This window comes from Calonectris borealis, chromosome 2 (genome assembly GCF_964195595.1).
Source record: "Calonectris borealis chromosome 2, bCalBor7.hap1.2, whole genome shotgun sequence".
NCBI classification, from domain to species: Eukaryota; Metazoa; Chordata; class Aves; order Procellariiformes; family Procellariidae; genus Calonectris; species Calonectris borealis.
The window spans coordinates 51,632,072-51,649,986 of NC_134313.1; the positions used below are offsets into that span (position 1 = coordinate 51,632,072).

The window sequence follows — 17,915 nt, forward strand, 5'->3', positions numbered from 1 at the left end:
ATAAACAAATTAAACAATAAATTAATGAATATTAAAATTCAAAGTAAGTCAAAGCAACTGTGACCAAATATCAACATTTACTTTTTTCTAGCTTGCATCAGTGAAAAAGGAACCTGAACACCTACATGGGTCTTTACTATTGTCCTTTACTGTATATTTTTGAAGAACTAAATATTGAGGTACCTTTTAAGTGGGGCCACTTATCCCACTGAACTGACTTCTCTCTCTTCTTTCTATCCATTCTTTTTTCTGACCATCTTTTTCAAAATTTCACTGGGTTTCATTGTGTCCTCCATTTAGTGCTTTGAAAGTTTTCTGCTGCTCCCAGTTGCTTCTCCCTTCATTGTCTTTGGAAAAAAAGAACTCCAATTTTTTCGCATTCCTTTTAAGCATTTTAAGGAACTTGTGACGAAAATGAAAAATAAACCTTAAAAATCTGTTTTCAATCCCAAGCCTCTCGCACTGGTTGTCATAAAGCTCAATGAGCATTACTGCCTCCAGCCTCTACCTTCCCTATACAAAATTTTCTGCCCTACAGGTTGAATGCAGCTGAATAGCAGACTTCTCGTATGGGGGACATTCTCTGAGGAAAACTGACATTTGAAGGCTGCATATTTAAACATTTACCATCCTCTCCTCTTGCCTGTAATGCAATTTCTCTTCTTGCAATTGCTTCATTTCAAACTGTTTTAATTAGCCATACAATTAGTTTCCACTGACTTTTCCCTCTGTTGTAATTTAGATTTAACAGCAGAAAGGCAGAATAGCATGCACTGGTTTGATATGCAGTCCTAACTTATAATAGGGCTGTATGTAATACTGTAGGTTTCTTTCAGGTTAATATTCAACATACATACTTCAGTGGCAGAACAGCCCCTACCATGGCTGTGTCCCCCAAGACCAGGTGCCTTGTCTGTCTAGAACTAAAGGGTGCAGTAAGATGTTTTGGAGAACAACAGAAATTTTTTCCAGGATAGCCATGAAGTAATATACCCACAGAAAAAAAAAATTCCTTCAGTTGATATTTGACATTCTCTAATATATAAATAACTAAGTCCCAGAATTTAAGAAAAAAGCCGAGGGTGCAGTGACTTCTTGAGTCCTAATTTTGCCCGTTCTTGTTAAGAATTTCCTAAGTGTGAAGTGTATTTCCTTTCATGAGTTTTTTTTTGTTTTGTTTAACAATTATTGATGCATGTCTGTATTCTAGAACACCTGGAGCATGCTTCCCCCTGTGCAGTCTCATCAGCTTGCCTTACTTAGAGGCCCAGAGAAGTTCCTGGGTGTCTAGCACCCAGCATCGAGCTTTCTTTATGTATGTTTTCAGCCACAGCCCAGGCTACTTTTGTTGCAAGGCCAAGAAAAGGCTACAGCATACCACACCAAAGCTATATATTCTGTAGTTTTTGTTTCAGATGCTATCGCATGTGAGAAGACTGCTCAATGACCGTCAGCAGACCTGCATTATCACAACAGGACAGTGTCCAGCCCTTGCAAAACATAACTTGAAAACCAATCACAGCTCTTCCAAACACATGATATTTTGAATGATTTTTCACCTGCTGTAACACTGCATATTCATTCACTCACTCTTGAGGTCTCAAAGCTAGAGAACGTTTAAGGCTTATCTTCCACCTGCAGGTTTCTCCATCTCATCGTGCAGTCCACCCAGTTCTTGGCACAGAACTCTCTGGCTCTCCACTATCATCTTTTTGTTGTTTTTTTTTAGTCCTAAAATTTCCTCTATTAGCAAGTTTCTAACCCAAGACCATACTTTCAGCTGGTTAAATGTCCATTATAGTGTCTCAGAGGAAGTTAGAAAAGGCTATATGAAAATAGAGAACAGGAGTTTTGGGGGCCTTTTGTTTTTCACTTGATAAAGATAGTTGCTATCATCTTCCAGCCAGCTGGTTTTAGGGTAGCCGACGCAGTATCTCAGCTGCTCTTTTCTTAAGCTCCTTCAAAACACCAAGATGAATGCCACACAAACAGGGATTTGGTTCACTTTTCAGTTTGCTCAATAATCTAACACTTTACAGGATTTCCATCCCTGACTTTCTGCAAGACTCGTAACACACCGAATCTCTGATGATAGCCCTTTGCTATTTGTAGGGGTTACACTGCAGGTAACAAAATTTCTGTCTGTTCAATAATCATGCTTTTTTTCCCAAACATGCAGAAGCAGGTAAGAAACAGTACAGAACAATAAAGATAATATAAATCAGATAATCAAGCAGAAGCTCTCAGGATGTCACTGAAGGCTCATAAGAAGCCAACTGATCGTGATGAGATCTTATTTTGCTCGCAGCATCTTGTTTGCTTTTTTGAGAGGTTATGGTTAACCAGGGAGTTTCCTTTTCCCCTGCCACAAGAGTGGTCTTAAAGAATTTGAACCATTAGGTCCAGAAGACTGAATACAGAAGCAGCACAAGAGGTGTGGGGAAAAAAGTAAACAAACAGCTTGAAAATGTGGGTTGGAGACAGTAGGGAGAGCAGCAGACAAAGAATCAGGTTACAGTTACTTGTTATCTTAGAATGTGAAAGGAAATAAGGGAAAGAGTTAGGACGGACACATGAAATAGAAAAAAAAAAGATTATTTTTGAAAAAAGATACTACAGAACAACTAAATTTCAGTCATTTCTATATAGCACCCAGAAACTCACTGGAATCATGCAGACTTTTTTTTCAATGTTTTTGATGGGATTTGATTTGTCTCTACAAGAAAACTAGGGTTTGCTATTTTCCTCCCGATCAGTTGATAATAAAGGTATTGAATTTTCTCAGCATCGCATTTGCTGCCATCTTGCAACATCTGTGTCAAAATCGTAACAGTAAAATGCACAAGTGCGTCAAGCAGGCAGGAACAAGGGACTGGGAAGACCTGTGCAGTCGTAAGTGAACAGAGCTGCTGAAGAGCAAGGAATGGGGCAGGCAAGTCTGCTGTCCATCAGGTGCTTGCTCCACACAGTCCTTCCCCTCCCTCAAGATGTGGCTGCTCACCTTTATCCATCAATAATGCTGCAAGAAGCCACAAGGTAAGAGCAGAGATGAAGGTAGCTACCACAGAATAAGCAAAGATGCTATCAGTACAATACCTGTTCACCTGCTCAACCCCAAGCAGCAATCTTGCACACATATAGTATGAAAGGTTTGCCCAGCCTCAGCCTTAAGCTTCCTACAAGCACACTTACTTTTGAAGATGAAAGACAGCAGTATAAAAGATCTGCGTTCATAATTAAATTTACAGTACACACTTTAATACTGACATTTTTACAGGTCTTCTGGGATGCACTGTTCATATGGCATACTTGTGCATTTGACAGTATCCTGCACCTACTCCATTTAAGTAAGTTCATTCAGAAAAGGAATGAAGCCAGAGATAAACTATAAAGAAACAAGAATTCCATCAGCTGAACATTTTCTTTGTAACTGGAAGTATAGTTGAAAGTAGAAGAGGAAGTAGCAGAAAGCACCTAAAAAAATTCATGGTTTAAAAGTGCAAGCATCAGGGACAATACCAGGACTGTATCCTCTCAGCTTGAAGTGGCAGATAAGGCTGAATGAAAAGCAGGGGTAATTTACCCAGACTTCGAGAATGCCATTGCACAAAGAGCTGACCCATGAGGTGAGCAAGGACAAAATTCTTGAGTGCACAAAGGAGCAGCTTGGGGCAAGCTTTGCGGCTGTCTCAGAAGGAATGCGCACTTTCTGTAGGTATTAAAATCTGCTGAAACAGGTGAAAGGGGGAAGTAAATAAAGACTTAATTCATAGCAAGCTACACAGACTAAGAATATAGGAAAATAAATAACTTAGCATAGGGGAAGTTTGAGGCAATAGGTCATGCAAAAAGGGATGAAAAGGTCACAGCAATTATGTATAGCCTTTTGGATAAAAGAATCCACTGCCGAATCTCTGGATGTACTTCCAGCAATGTTAAGATGTTGCCTCCAGCTGCTGGATGACAGCACATCCTGGATTTATAAGTATTCATTGTTAGGACGTACATTCTGCATTTTGGGAAACATTGCTTTAGAACATGCTCCAGTGCCATTACCCCACACTCTCTCCCTTCTCCCGGGGGTCACCATCAACACATAAAAGACAGCTTTGAGGAAGGAAGGCCCATATTCATTCTTAAAGAACTTTAAGCAGATCAGATCAGGCTTTCCAGTGGATACTCCACAACAGTGGCCTGGAAAGGATCTGATTCCAGCTGACAGAGGTATCAAAATTCCCAAGTGTGGTTTCTTAGCAGCAGGCTACACTCACAACACGGCAAGACAGACAACGGTGAGCCTTTTCAGGCTTTCATCCCAGTATACACTGTGCTTCTGCGTTACCATTTTCAGCCTTGGGATATTTGTTGACTTTTATTTTGCTCTTATTCCAGCTCTACTCATGTTTGCATTTTTTAATGCAAATGTGTGCTGACCATTTCTCTCCAAACTGTCAATAAAGTGCCAAAACTGACCAGCTGCATTTGGGCTCATTTCCACTCAAGCTTGAGACGGCCTCACAGATAAGAAAGCACCCCTGGCACAGAAGGTGGGTTTCCTGTGCGGCACATGAAGCCTGGAGAAGTTCTGGCTGCCTCATTCTCCGGAGAACAAAGCAGCAGGACAGAGGGCAAGGCAATACCAACACAAAGATCTGCGTTGTCCCGAGAGGCACACCTGCCTCCTCTTCTTTTGGTGAAGCAGTTGGAGACCGTCACTCTGGCAGCAGCACAGCATGGAGAAATTTGCAGGACAAGCGCGATGAAGGCTGTGTTAGTCTGACACAAGATAAGATGCACTGAAGGAGGTGAACTCAAGCACGTAGTAGAACACCAAGCACTAAACCTAGACGCCTTCTCCACTCTGTTGGCTCCTTTTTTGTACACCTATATGCCTCTTCTAAAAAGAGATCTCATTAACAATACCAACCAATACAAAAAAAGACCCAAGACACATACCTAACTTCTTTCTGTTCTAAATATCCAAATCACGGAATATTTTTCAAGATCCTACACATTACTGTTCAGAGGAAAAGAGAAAAGAAGCTGCATAAATGAATCACTTTGCAGTACTTTATTAAAAGAAAGAATCTCTAGAAGCAACCAGATGATGCAGAGGTAAAGCCACCTACAAAACAAGACAAATTAGCATCACCCACTGATTGTTGATCCTGGTGGCACCAGAGGCAAACGGGGAAGGGCTTTAGGGCAACTTTGTACTCACAGATTGTAAGCGTGAAGAAAGAGTTGTAAGCAGAAAGAAAGAATTAAGAGATAGACAGCAAAGCAAGTTCCTTCTCTCTCCTCTTATTTTACAAATTTCTTCTACTATTGTGCAAATCCAGAGCATTGATTCTAATACTATTTTACTGGATTTCCATTTGTTTTGCCTGGGCTCCTACATTAATCCAAACAATAAGGGCCTTTAAAGCATTCATAAATAACCTGCTGCTGCTGCTGGCACCTAGGAGCCAAGTGCAGCAATGTTAAGCAACAACAAATTTCATAGTTCAAGAGGCACAGTTAAGGAAAAAGGTTGCTCAGAAAATCACTCTCATTTAGCACAAAGATCCTTAAAAATTGCATTAAATCAGTCAAGTAACTATAGAAACCAATTTCTTCAGCTCTGTATCACACGTCTCACACCTCAATTGTCTTTATTATCGTCTGCTGTCAGATCCTTAATCAGAAATCTGAACAGGCTTGATGATTTATTCAGCAGGGAAAAGAATCTGTAGGTCAAGTGAAAAATTTCACACACACATACACATGCACACACATCTTCAACCTTAGGTACTTTCATTTCATTCTGTTCCCAGTAGCTCTGGGGGCAACTCCAGTGAGATCCAATATTAAGGCTCAATTAAAATAAGCTCCAATTAGTGGAGCTTTTTTCTCTCAGGCTAGAAAAGTCAGGAAATGGATATTGGGAAATGTAAAAAGTCAGCTACTGAGAGGAGGCTGCAGACATAAATGAACTTATTTGTTGATTTCTACAGTTGCTATGCAGAGGCCTCTGGGAGTAAAAGCTTAACCAGTCTAAGCTATAAACTAAAACCCCTGCAGCTAAACATGAACTGTGTGAAACAAGGGCTCCATTCCAGAACAGAAAACTGCTGGGCCCAGAAAATTAAAAGCCAGAGGCATTTTCCATTTAAAACTAAATCCCAGTACCGCCTCCCAGCCAAAGAATTATAAGCAGTATCAGATTTACAAAACGAACAATTACCCTGGAAAAATGTAGCCTATTGTACAGTCCCAGATGCTAAATCTCAAAGTTTCTTTTTTTTTTTTTTTCTAATCCCACATTATATTCCTACCAAGTGTACTGCTGCAGTTTACAAAGGACCGTTTCTAGACAGGACTGAAACTACGAAAATAAAATGTTAAAAAAGAGAGCTCATAATTCATTGACCTCATTTGAAGCACTGCCCTTGCCTGTGGCAGTTCCTGTCCTTCCCCAAGGCCTCTGCAAATGGTATGCAGCAGCAAAATAAACCCTGACCTAATTGCCAGGACAGGGCTGCCAACCTTCTCTCAACACACAAAGGCAAGCATGGTAACTGGAAAGTCCTACCTCTTTCGCTTTCTGCTTTAACCGCAGTTGCTCTGGATCTTCTTTATTGGAACGGCTCTACCAAAGGAAGAGGAAAAAGATTGAATAGAAATTACTGGCATCCAAACACCATCGTATCTGTTGAATATTTAATAAATGACAATCTTCTCTGGTGATTGAAAGATTTAGCTCCAGGGGTGAATGCCTCAATCCAGACTGGCTTCCCTCCCTGCCCCCCCAACACATACGTGCACCCCCCTCCTCATCTGGGCCGGCTGCCTCTGCTCTAGCCTGAAGCAAGATTAAGCTGAAAATGATGCTAACACTGTCAGTCAGGTCCAGTCTAGGCATGATGTTGTTCATGTCAGCAGCAGACACTTAAAAAGGACAGGAAGTACACGAAAGAAAGGGAGTCGTATTCGTGCAAGTACAACCCAATTCTTTCAAGTCTAGATTAGGCTTCCACCCAAGGGGCTCTAGAATTCAGCTTGAAACAAAACCAAAAACCCAGCAAACAGAACATGATCAAGTCACATATGATAGAGCAACACCTACTGATTTTTTTTTTTTTTTTGCTCCTGTTCTTGAGGGAAGGGAAGGGGGAAGAAGGGTACTTATTCTGTACTAGCCGTGGCTCCATCAGGGGTCCACAGATGCTAGGGTACCAGCTCCAAGGCTAGCCTTCTGATCTGACTACAGAAAACATACACCTGGCAGGGCGGTGGATCTCACCAGGCTCCAGCTTGAACAGGCATAGTGAACCCATATTTTCAAACAGTGCCATACACAGATATGGAGAAAGACATACCAATTTCAGAGCCAGAAATAGAGACAGGAAGGATATTTATGGTTATGTGAATACTACTTTTATTTCATTTTGACCAGTAGGAATAATCTCAAAAGAAAAGTTCACCACACATTTGAAAGAACTCCTGTGATTTTTTTTCAAGAATGTAAAAAACTGAAATCCTTTTCTGTATCGCCTAAGCTATCCTGAACATTACGGATTTCCAGTTACAGGGTTAATAGTTACTACATTTAAAGCAGAAATAGGAGAAACGTGAAGATGTTCACCAGTCTAAAGGACACCACTACTTCCTTGGAAAGCAAGAAGTGAAGTTCTTACCTTGGCTGCTCGAAGCAACATTTCACGTTCCTCTTCATCCTTTCTCTGCTTTTCTAGGTGATCAAGCTTTTCAAGAAATCTCAGCTGTGCTCTGGTGTCACTAGATACGATGTACCTATCACTCCCCTGGAAAGAGAAGTTTGTTATACACAACCAGACTTTTATATACATCACTAAAGCTAATAAACCCAATGGGAACAACCTGAAAAGAACACCACTATTTTTTCAAAGCTGAAAAGTATAGGCTGTTTTAGAAAGACTTCAAGACATCTCCTCTCCACTGAAGCATGTTTCCTGGCATCTGTGACTAGTAAGAGGTTATTGAACAAGTGACATTAACAACATCTAGTCTTTGTTGACTATAACAACAATAAAGTCTTTAAGTCTAAAGGATAAAATTTTGTTTTAAACAGCAACTTCATATCCAGTAAACATACGTGCAAGACTGTCTTTAGGACAGGTTAAGAGGGGAAAAAAAAGAATTGTAGAGCAGCAGAACATCATATCCTTTACCCTTTAAAGAGAAAGGGTGAAGAAAAAATGAAATTTGACATTTTACGTTTCTAGTGTTTGATGTTCTAGTTTCAGCCATTTAATCCAGAATTTGAAATAAGCCTCACCTGGTATTTCCAAAAAGTTTTTATGGAGCAGAGGGGTGGTTTAGAACTATTTATAATGAATCTTGGGGGTGGGGAAAGTGACATAAGTTATATATCAGTGGATGCTCTCAAGTCATAGAACAGTTTATATTGAAAGGTGACCCGTGGAAGTCATCTAGTCCAGCCCCCTGTGCAAAGCTGGGCCAGTGAATACTAATGAATAGTTCCAACAATAACTGGACACGCATGCATTGAAACAAGACTATGGTCCTTTTGGTCTAAAAAATAACAATCAGTAGTTTATTTTTCATACTATTTTTGCCCTCACTGCAAAGTCTGAGTTTAGCTTTACTTTAGACAGGAAAGAAGATAGAGAAAAGAAAGATCTAAAATGTGGTCAACTGGCAATGAAAAGCTTGGGTTTGCTATTCTGCTTTTCCAAAGACAGGCTATTTAAGCCATGCATTGGCCAGAGGGCATTAGGCAAAACAAGGCAGGGAGCCCGTTCTAGATGAGGCACGACTGTGCCACCTGTTTGTATCACTCTTTAATGCACGTCCCACATCTTCTTTCTCTGTTACTTTGTGAACTTGTCTTTTCCTGAGAAATTTATCGTCGGGCTTTTACCAGCCAAACACACTATATACTTTTGGCAACCCTTCTTTCTACCCTACCCCAATCTCACACTTTAATGAAGCAACCTTGACACACAACTGTTCTGGAATAAGCACAGCATATTTTACAGCTGTATTTTAGGCAAGGGTATATTTTAAGTATATGGACTATCAGTGACTTCAGTTGCTAAATTTTTAGTTTTCAAACACACTATACTCAGACTCTTCCCACACCCAGTCATATACTTTTAAAAGCTGGGTGGAAAGTAAAAGTCTTCTTGTGGGGCACCATTGTCTCCCAGTCTGAATTCTCACAACCAGCCAGAACATGAAATCAATCCCTCTTCTGGTATTAAGTTTGGTCCTTTTCACTGATCTACTACATTGTCATGTATCACCAACTGTGGCTCACACCACACCACGTGTTGCAACCAAGGAGACTTTCTTTCCCAAGCAGAGTCTGTGGCTCTGCAAAAAAGTCCAACAAACCTTTTCCCAATCTTCTGTTGCTGCTCAAGATTTTTTTTTACTGCTCCTCACAAAACATACGCTACTTCGAGTCAGTCTGTTTGGAAGCAGCAATTTGTAATAATACACCACCATGCCACAGTCCTTTTAAAGGGACAAAGAAGAAAGCCATACTACCAGAAGATTATTTTTTCCAAAGTTTAGAATTGTTTCACTTTGGAATGCCCAAAGTTGGAGTTAGATACTTACATTTTTAAAGCCAAATCCAAGACTCCATGACAATTCGGAGTGCAAACCTCTCAACCAGAAGCACTCCCAATGCACTACCATGAGCTTTTATGGGCAAGAAACGGGTGCGTTCATAACAGTATTTCAGCTCATCAACAACTGTTTTAAGATACCTTATTTCAGGTCATTTTAGAAGAGGAACACCTGCAGTTATATTTTGTCCTACTCAATAAACTTGTTCTCTGTAATCATTTAGCACTGAATTGCTTAGACAGAAAACATTATATTGTATACCTGTACATAACATGTAGCCATTACTGTTATGATGAATCAAGCTGGATTCAGTTTTTGTCCATATAACAGCTTAACTTCCTCACATAAGGCCAAACTGTCCCCAGCTGCAACAGTGCAATCCCAACAAAACTAGAGTTACAAGTGTAATCGAGAACAGAATTTAGTTTAGTGATAAATAAAGCACGCCACAAAACAGAGTGTGGTTAGATTTGTATGTGCCAAAGCTGAACTTGTATATATGACAGTTAAAAAGTCGTTTGTACTTTAACTGAGCTAAATTTAACCCAGAGTTCACTTCGCTATTCTAAAAGAAGCAATTGCTTTCACACAACAATAGCATATTAGTGCATCTATGCAATCTTGTTATGGAATTCATTCCTCCATACTTTTTTTTTCTTCAAGCGAAATGTACATACTCAAGACTTCTCCATGGATGCGCTCTAAAGCACAGCCAATTCCTACCAAAATTTTTACGTTAGGTTTACACATACTTGAAATATGCAGCACTGAAGCAAAGCATTCCCAGGTATGTCTTTAGTGAGAAGAGGGCTGGCAACAAATTCAAGAACAGCTATACGCTTTGTCTGCGATTTGCAGCTTCCTTCCTAGACTATCACATGCCTGTAAATGAATCTGAAACCTGACAAAGGCACTCACGGTTTAGCGCCAGGAATGTATTGCATGTCCAGGGGCACAAAGGAAAAACCCACATTCAGGGAAGCTGCGCTCCACTTCAGTCCACCAGGAAAGAAGTTGGAAGAATCCCACAAAGACCAGTTCTCCCACGAAATCTGAAGAGTTTAAGTCATGTTGAACAGCCTTGCTGAGGACAGAGCAGGAACGCAGGCAGCTGCAGAGACTCAGCTATTATGTGGGAACTTATTAAGTCCAAACCAAGTTAATAACAGAAAAGCTTTTGATAAGTTACTTCTGCACTCTGCAGTTTGATGGCGGCGCAGGGTGGGTAGGAGGAGGCTGGCTGTTTTCACACATCGGAGTGCTCACTCCTTCGCTACGTTTAGAGCTTACCCCTTAAATCAATGCAGCTGCCACACCATATTGCCCTACAGATAGTGCAGTTTAGGGTTGCAGTGCTTTACTGCTACTGCACATGGGGAAAATATTTTCATGGAGCAATGTTTATAGCAGAGCACCGTACCATGCCTCTTGAAGCCACGTGCTCATGGGCTCCAAACACAGGAGCACGGCAGTCATCTCACGCTGTGCTGAATCCACACACATCAAAAATGTTTTTTAATCACTGTACTGCTTAGCTGCCATTATTAATTCTGATCTTGGGTATTATATTATGTCTCATGCATACTCTTATGCCTCAGCAGTTCTCCAGATTATAGGAGGGAAGCAAACCAGCTAGCTGAGGAACCAAACCAGCTAGCTAATTGCCTTTACGGTCTTACCAGGGCTCTATAAAGGCACTGCAGCAAGAGTCGCAGCACAGAGAGCAGCTTACAACAATCTGAAAGGCTATTCCTACTTCAGATAAAGAGACCACCATGATAGTTTTATCCTAATTAAGGTAGTAACTTCCAATTATATATCTTTTTTTTTTTTCCTTAAATTTAGCAAAAAAGGGCAGAAGTTGGCAAGTCTACATGGTGGCATGGTATGAAGCTTTTACCCTGCCAACTCCCTCTCTGCAGGGCTAATGCAGAGAGATGTAAGCTGCTAGGCATGAGCTGAGCAAACTGGGAAGAAGAGTTTCCTGAGTATGATCCCATGAATTATTGGCTTTTTACACCAACTTCTACCCTAACAATAGTTACCTTGGTTTCACCACACCTATCCCTATTACTGTCCGTCTTTTTGTAATGAAGATAGGCCAATACAAAGCCTTACAGGGCAACTTCCCAATCCTCTTGGAAAGACTCTGGATAATTCCCTGAAATACATGGAGCCCACATAACACACTGGTACCTGTCAATAGCCTAGAGGGAAAAGAGGACAGGGGCAAGCACTGGGGGAGATAGAATCATAGAACAGAATCATAGAATCATTAAGGTTGGAAAAGACCTTTAAGATCATGGAGTCCAACTGTCAACCCAACACCACCATACCCACTACACCATGTCCCTAAGCGCCTCATCTACACGTCTTTTAAATACTTACAGGGATGGGGACTCAACCACTTCCCTGGGCGGCCCGTTCCAAGGCCTGACCACTCTTTCAGTAAAGGAATTTCTCCTAATGTCCAGCCTAAACCTCCCTTGGTGCAACTTGAGGCCATTTCCTCTCGTCCTATCGCTGGTTACTTGGCAGAAGAGACCAACACCCATCTCGCTACAACCTCCTTTCAGGTAGTTGTAGAGCACGATGAGGTCTCCCCTCAGCCTCCTCTTCTCCAGACTAAACAACCCCAGTTCCCTCAGCCGCTCCTCATAAGGCTTGTGCTCCAGGCCCTTCACCAGCTTCGTTGCCCTTCTCTGGACACGCTCCAGCACCTCCATGTCCTTCTTGTAGTGAGGGGCCCAAAACTGAACACAGGATTCGAGGTGCGACCTCACCAGTGCCGAGTACAGGGGCACGATCACCTCCCTGCTCCTGCTGGCCACACTGTTTCTGATACGAGCCAGGATGCCGTTGGCCTTCTTGGCCACAGGGGCACACTGCCGGCTCATGTTCAGCCGGCTCAAGTCAACCAGCACCCCCAGGTCCTTTTCCTCTGGGCAGCTTTCCAGCCACTCTTCCCCAAGCCTGTAGCGTTGCCTGGGGTTGTTGTGGCCCAAGTGCAGGACCCGGCACTTGGCCTTGTTGAAACTCATGCAGTTGGCCTCGGCCCATCGATCCAGCCTGTCCAGGTCCCTCTGCAGAGCCTTCCTACCCTCCAGCAGATCAACACTCCTGCCCAGCTTGGTGTCATCTGCAAACTTACTGAGGGAGCACTCAATCCCCTCATCCAAATCATTGATAAAGATATTGAACAAGACTGGCCCCAAAACTGATCCCTGGGGAACACTGCTGGAATACCAGGCTGTGTAAAAACATACATAAATACATAACAGGGCTTGAAAACCTTGTAGTGCTCTGTTCTTGAACTTAGATTTCTAAAAGCCTGTCAGCATCTCTCAATAATATTACTCACAAACACAATACTGTAGGACACTCCTCTGTAGTGTAATACCACCTTCCTAACGAAAGAAGGTACCTGTGCCTCTAGGATTATTATGCCCATTACTTTGTTTGTTTGTTTGGTTTGTTTTTGAGAAAAGAGGAAAAGAAAGCAAGCTTATTGCACTCTTATAATCTTATCATTGCTTCTGGCAATTCAATCAGACAAAAACCCATCAGTTTTTCTATTGCTTTAGTTCAACGAGAAAGAAATCAGCCCCATCAAGCCCACTATCCAAAAACATTCCCTTGTATCCTTGGTGTCTGCAAGACACTATGTCCTATTGGTTACTCAGGACTTCAGCTTCCACCTCACCTTTGCTCACGAGCTCTATTGGATCTCCCACTTTGGAGAGACAACACAGAACATGTGCAATTTCTAAAGACTTCTCATAAAAAACTCTATACTTTTTCCATATTGATTTTTTTTCCTTTTTTGCATCTTCTTCTGGCAAGGAACCGCATACTCCAACTGCTCCATACATCACTATAAATACTTGGAAGTTTTCATATAGTTCCTGCTCTTTACTATTGCTTCTCCAGTGCTTAAAAGCCTATAAAAAGTCTTCAGTACAAACATAACTCCTATCTCATCAGTCAGTTGCTCTTGTTAAATTTCATTAAGTATAAAGTTCCTGTAAAAAAAAAACCCAAAAAACAAGAACTTAAGAGTTGACAGATACATCTGCTTCCAACTTCCAATTTTTTTTCTAAATCAGCTTGATACTGAAAAAAGTAACAACTAATATCTTATTATCGAATGACAAAAAAAAGCCTCAAAGAGCTATTTTGGCCACTAGTAAGTTACTGCTTACCATTTGTACCATACAAGCATCTTAAGGGATACTGGCTCACTGGAACCCAATATGCTTTATATTGAATGGAGCTAATACAAGAGGGAGGGGAGGGAATCTTCAATAACACTGGCAGAAAAAAAGTTCCGGAAACCTTAAGATCGAAGGGGTCTCTGCCTTCACATGGAGCACTTTCTAAAAATAAAATACTCCATTCAGTTTCCCAAGGGTTTTTACTGAGTCAATACTGCAATTCCACCACCAGTAAACGCATAAAGCAAACACAAGCCCCTAAATCAACCCGACCACCAAGAGCATTCAAAAATAGCTTTACGTTTACCATGCAAGATAGATTTTGTACAACAGCCACCACTTCTACGGAAGAGGAGAAACGCATGCACTTACTCTTACGCTGGGTTTTAAGAGCACCTATCCAACAAGTTGAATGGAAAACGTAGGGAATAGTTAGAGGCTATAAACAGTTAAAACAAAACCAGCCTTTGATAGATACTGAAAATGCACGTATAGCATATGATGTGCCAATATTTGGAAGAGGTTTACCTTCAAGGCTGCAAAGCAGGAAAACTTTGGTGCGAAACTTGCTTAATGATTTCCTTTACCTTGTGGGTTGATACTCTGTGCTGAGCAATTACAGTTAGTTTTTCTAGGAGCCCTCGTAATCTCTCCTGTGTGGCGTGGGAGATCAAGTTCACGACATCAGAGTTAAGTTCCATAATGTCATGCCTTTTACCTGTGGAAGCAGAGAAAATCCATTACGTGTTTTAGTAGTAGCTGATAATTGAAATAATTAGCACAGCAGGTATTCTGTTCCCCCTGGAAGTCATACCCATTATGAATAAAGGTTTGGAGATTATGATTTTCCTGGTAAAGTCACAACTTCAAAGATCTTAGACATTACATTAATAAAACTTAGCCTGGAGCTTCAGAAAATATAGACATTGTTTCACTTAGCCTCCAGAACCACTCTCCTTGCAAGGTCATTTATAGGACAAAGTTAATAAGAACACAAATCAAGCTTCATGTTCGGGGAGGGGGAGAAGCGGTAGCTGTAGAAATTAGTGCCATATTCTGTTAATTCCAGTAATTAAAAAAAAATAGAGAATTACATTTTGCCCTGCTTGACACCGCACTTGTTAACAACTCATGACATTTATTCGATGAGCGGGGATGGTTTTTTCAGTGCACTGCAGGCACATGGGACCCTCTCACCTGCCTCGACCGACCGGCACAGGGCAGACAGACCACGGCAGCAGTTCGGACAACACAGCTGGGGTCATCATGCCATCACCCTCAACCTTTTCTCTCGGGCTGCCGCTGCCTCTCTGCATTTCAGCAGCTGCCACCGAGGCTGGAGACAGCTCCGGGCAAAACTGTCCCAGCCCCGTGCCCAGAGCTGGGCATCACCTCCGCAACCTTCCTGCAGCTGCAGGCTGCTGACGGAGAAGCCTTCCCGTGGCTGACACCATCAATCACTCAAAGCAACTCTGTCAAGACACCTGGACGGCAGCAACTTCTCCCTGGTAGGCACGGCAGGCAGCAGTTTCACACGCTTCATACGCCCTACCCGTCAGAAGCGCTTTTCCTTGCCCCTCACTGCATTTACAGCGGCTGTAATACTTTATGATGCAATATACAGCACGCCTTCAAAACCCATTTCGGTATTTATTGCCAAGTGGAGCGTTAAGAATGGATAAACAGTACACTGTAAAAAAAACTAATCACCTATTTCATTTGCCTTTGCTACTCTAACTGAAAATGAATAACAATCTCGCAAGACAGGAAGAATCTACAATGTCTTCCCAGATACGATCAAAGTGTTCCCACTGTTTGATCTTGGCCAGTAAGCATTGGCCTGTACCCTAGCTGAGTGCAGAGTTCATTTTGCTCGAGTACCTTTCAACACTTCCTCAGCAGTTTCCCACTATACTATCGGAATACTGAAACGTCAATTTAAAGACAAAAAAAAAAAAAATCCCCCCAAACCTCAAGATCCCCCTACACACACACACACACACTCACTCTCTTCCTAAACCAAAGAGGGCTCGGTTCAAGAGCAGAAGCGTTCATTTTCTGAATCGCTGTACTCCCTGACAGTATTCCTTCCCTTGCAATCAAAACACTTTTCACTTATGACATGAATTATTATTATCATCAATTACAATATTCATAAAATATTATTAATACTATCAATATTATCAATACTAATAATGTGGAACAGCTACCATACTAGCCATGAAACAGCCAGGCTTGTATTTTCCTTCTTTCAATGAATTGTCTTCACACCCAAACCAGACAATTATTCTAGAAGTACTTTCTCTTTATGTTTTTGTAGAGCTTTTTATTTTTCCTAGTATCTACTTCCCATGGATGACCGGTTAAGCCTCTACTGAATTTTGAGAAAACCTTCTAGGCACCAGTTTCAATGCGTCTTTCCCCTTTTCCACTAGTAGCACAGCACTTACTTCACTCAGCTATGCCCCATACAGCTCAGATGGCCCATCTCGCTAACTACTGCGGGATGTATTGAGGTAGCAGATAGCATTTGCAGGTTACATGCTTGTCACAGGCTGGCTGCTAAGTTTGGACTAAGAACAAGTTGCTTGTGGAAAGACTTTGCGATCATGTAGTTAAACCACTGTGACAGAATTACGAGTGCACACACAAACTGCAGGCTTTCCTGAATGCTCAGCTGTAAAACTCACTGTTCCAGTATGGCAAGCTACCAGGCGGAGAGCAGGAGCAAGGAGTTGAGCAACAGTCATCCAGTTTGCTGTAGACAGCAGTGGTACCCATCAGTGCGGTGCTACACAAATGCATGCTCCCTGCTCTGACACAACACAACATTGCTAAGCAACAGTTATTATTTTGCTCAGAAACTAACAACCGAGATGATACATACACTAAAAACTTCCTATTGCAGTTTAGTCTCAGCCATTCAACATATATTCCACAGTATTATTCACTGATACAAACAGCTTTAACATCTCTTTTGCATAAAATTAATGAAAGATTTTTCCACAGAAGGGGAAGTAAAAACTCAGTATAGTTTGGTAGAAATACATGAATTGAGAAGGCAGATCGTAATAGTTCCAGCTCCTTCTTCAAAGATCGGAGGCTGGCTGATGAAACAGGCAAGGAAATACTGCATCCATACATATCTGTTATGTATGCTTTGTTCTCACCTATGTTCAAGATCTTCTTTTGAAGCACTTCTGAGGAGAGAAAAGGTTCATCTGCACAAGAGCGGATCACTGTACCAATGAGCTCAGAGTTTGTTGCCAAAATGCACGCATTCTCCTCGTTAAGATTGACCCCAGCCATAGAAGTCACATCATTTATGTCATCTTCATCTCTACTAAAGAGAAAACCAACATTTTATGCTTTGTTCACAACGGACACAAAGAAAAAAACCTCTCGGCTATCAACAAACGGCCACATTCACATATCTTGGAGGCTACCCCTATACAATAGATGTTTAGTGTGAGCGTGGACAGGGACAGAGGGCTCCTAAAAGCCTTCACACTTCAGTGAAGTGCGTCTCAAACGTTAGCTTGACTAATGCCTCAGTTGCTAGGCATGCAAATTCTTTACATGAAACTGAAATTTTGAGCAAGCTCGGAAAGGACTGAGGTAAACCCAGATTAAAAGCCCCCACAAGCCCCCCACCCTGCACCACCGCTCTTACAGCCTGAAATTTGTTCTAAAACTCTAATTCACCAGGTAGAACCAAGCATTGAATAAAGTTGAATACTAACTCATTGAACCTATAAATAAACAAGCCCATTTTCTAACTGAGATGCCTATCCTACAAACTGAAGCTTACAGCACAAGCGTATTAGCACAAACCTGATCTTCACTTTTCTTTTAGTGAGTTCCCTTAAAAAATAAGATACAAACGCTCCTTGTCAGTCGTATAGAGAACCAACCAGACTTGCCCTTTGAATCAGTTCTACCACAGAGTGCTTATGTATGTAGCAGGGAGGATGCTACGCTTCTGAAGAACAGCAGCAGAGGTCTAGTTCTTAACATCCCTCCGTTAGCTGGATTCTGCTGTAGCAGCTTTGGTCTACATGTTCAAAATAAAAACTCAAG

At 41.6% G+C, this 17,915-nt stretch overlaps 1 protein-coding gene across 1 annotated transcript in view; it reads right to left on the reverse strand.

Moving 5' to 3' along the window:
• TAF4B (TATA-box binding protein associated factor 4b) overlaps positions 1 to 17,915 on the reverse strand; it is a 75,415-nt gene that overhangs the window by 17,762 nt on the left and 39,738 nt on the right. The window contains exons 10-13 of the mRNA XM_075141935.1: positions 17,006 to 17,178; positions 14,423 to 14,553; positions 7,680 to 7,805; positions 6,575 to 6,631 (exon numbers count right to left, since the gene is read on the reverse strand). Coding sequence (XP_074998036.1) covers positions 6,575 to 6,631; positions 7,680 to 7,805; positions 14,423 to 14,553; positions 17,006 to 17,178 — 487 coding nt within the window. The remainder of the gene's footprint in view (positions 1 to 6,574; positions 6,632 to 7,679; positions 7,806 to 14,422; positions 14,554 to 17,005; positions 17,179 to 17,915) is intronic.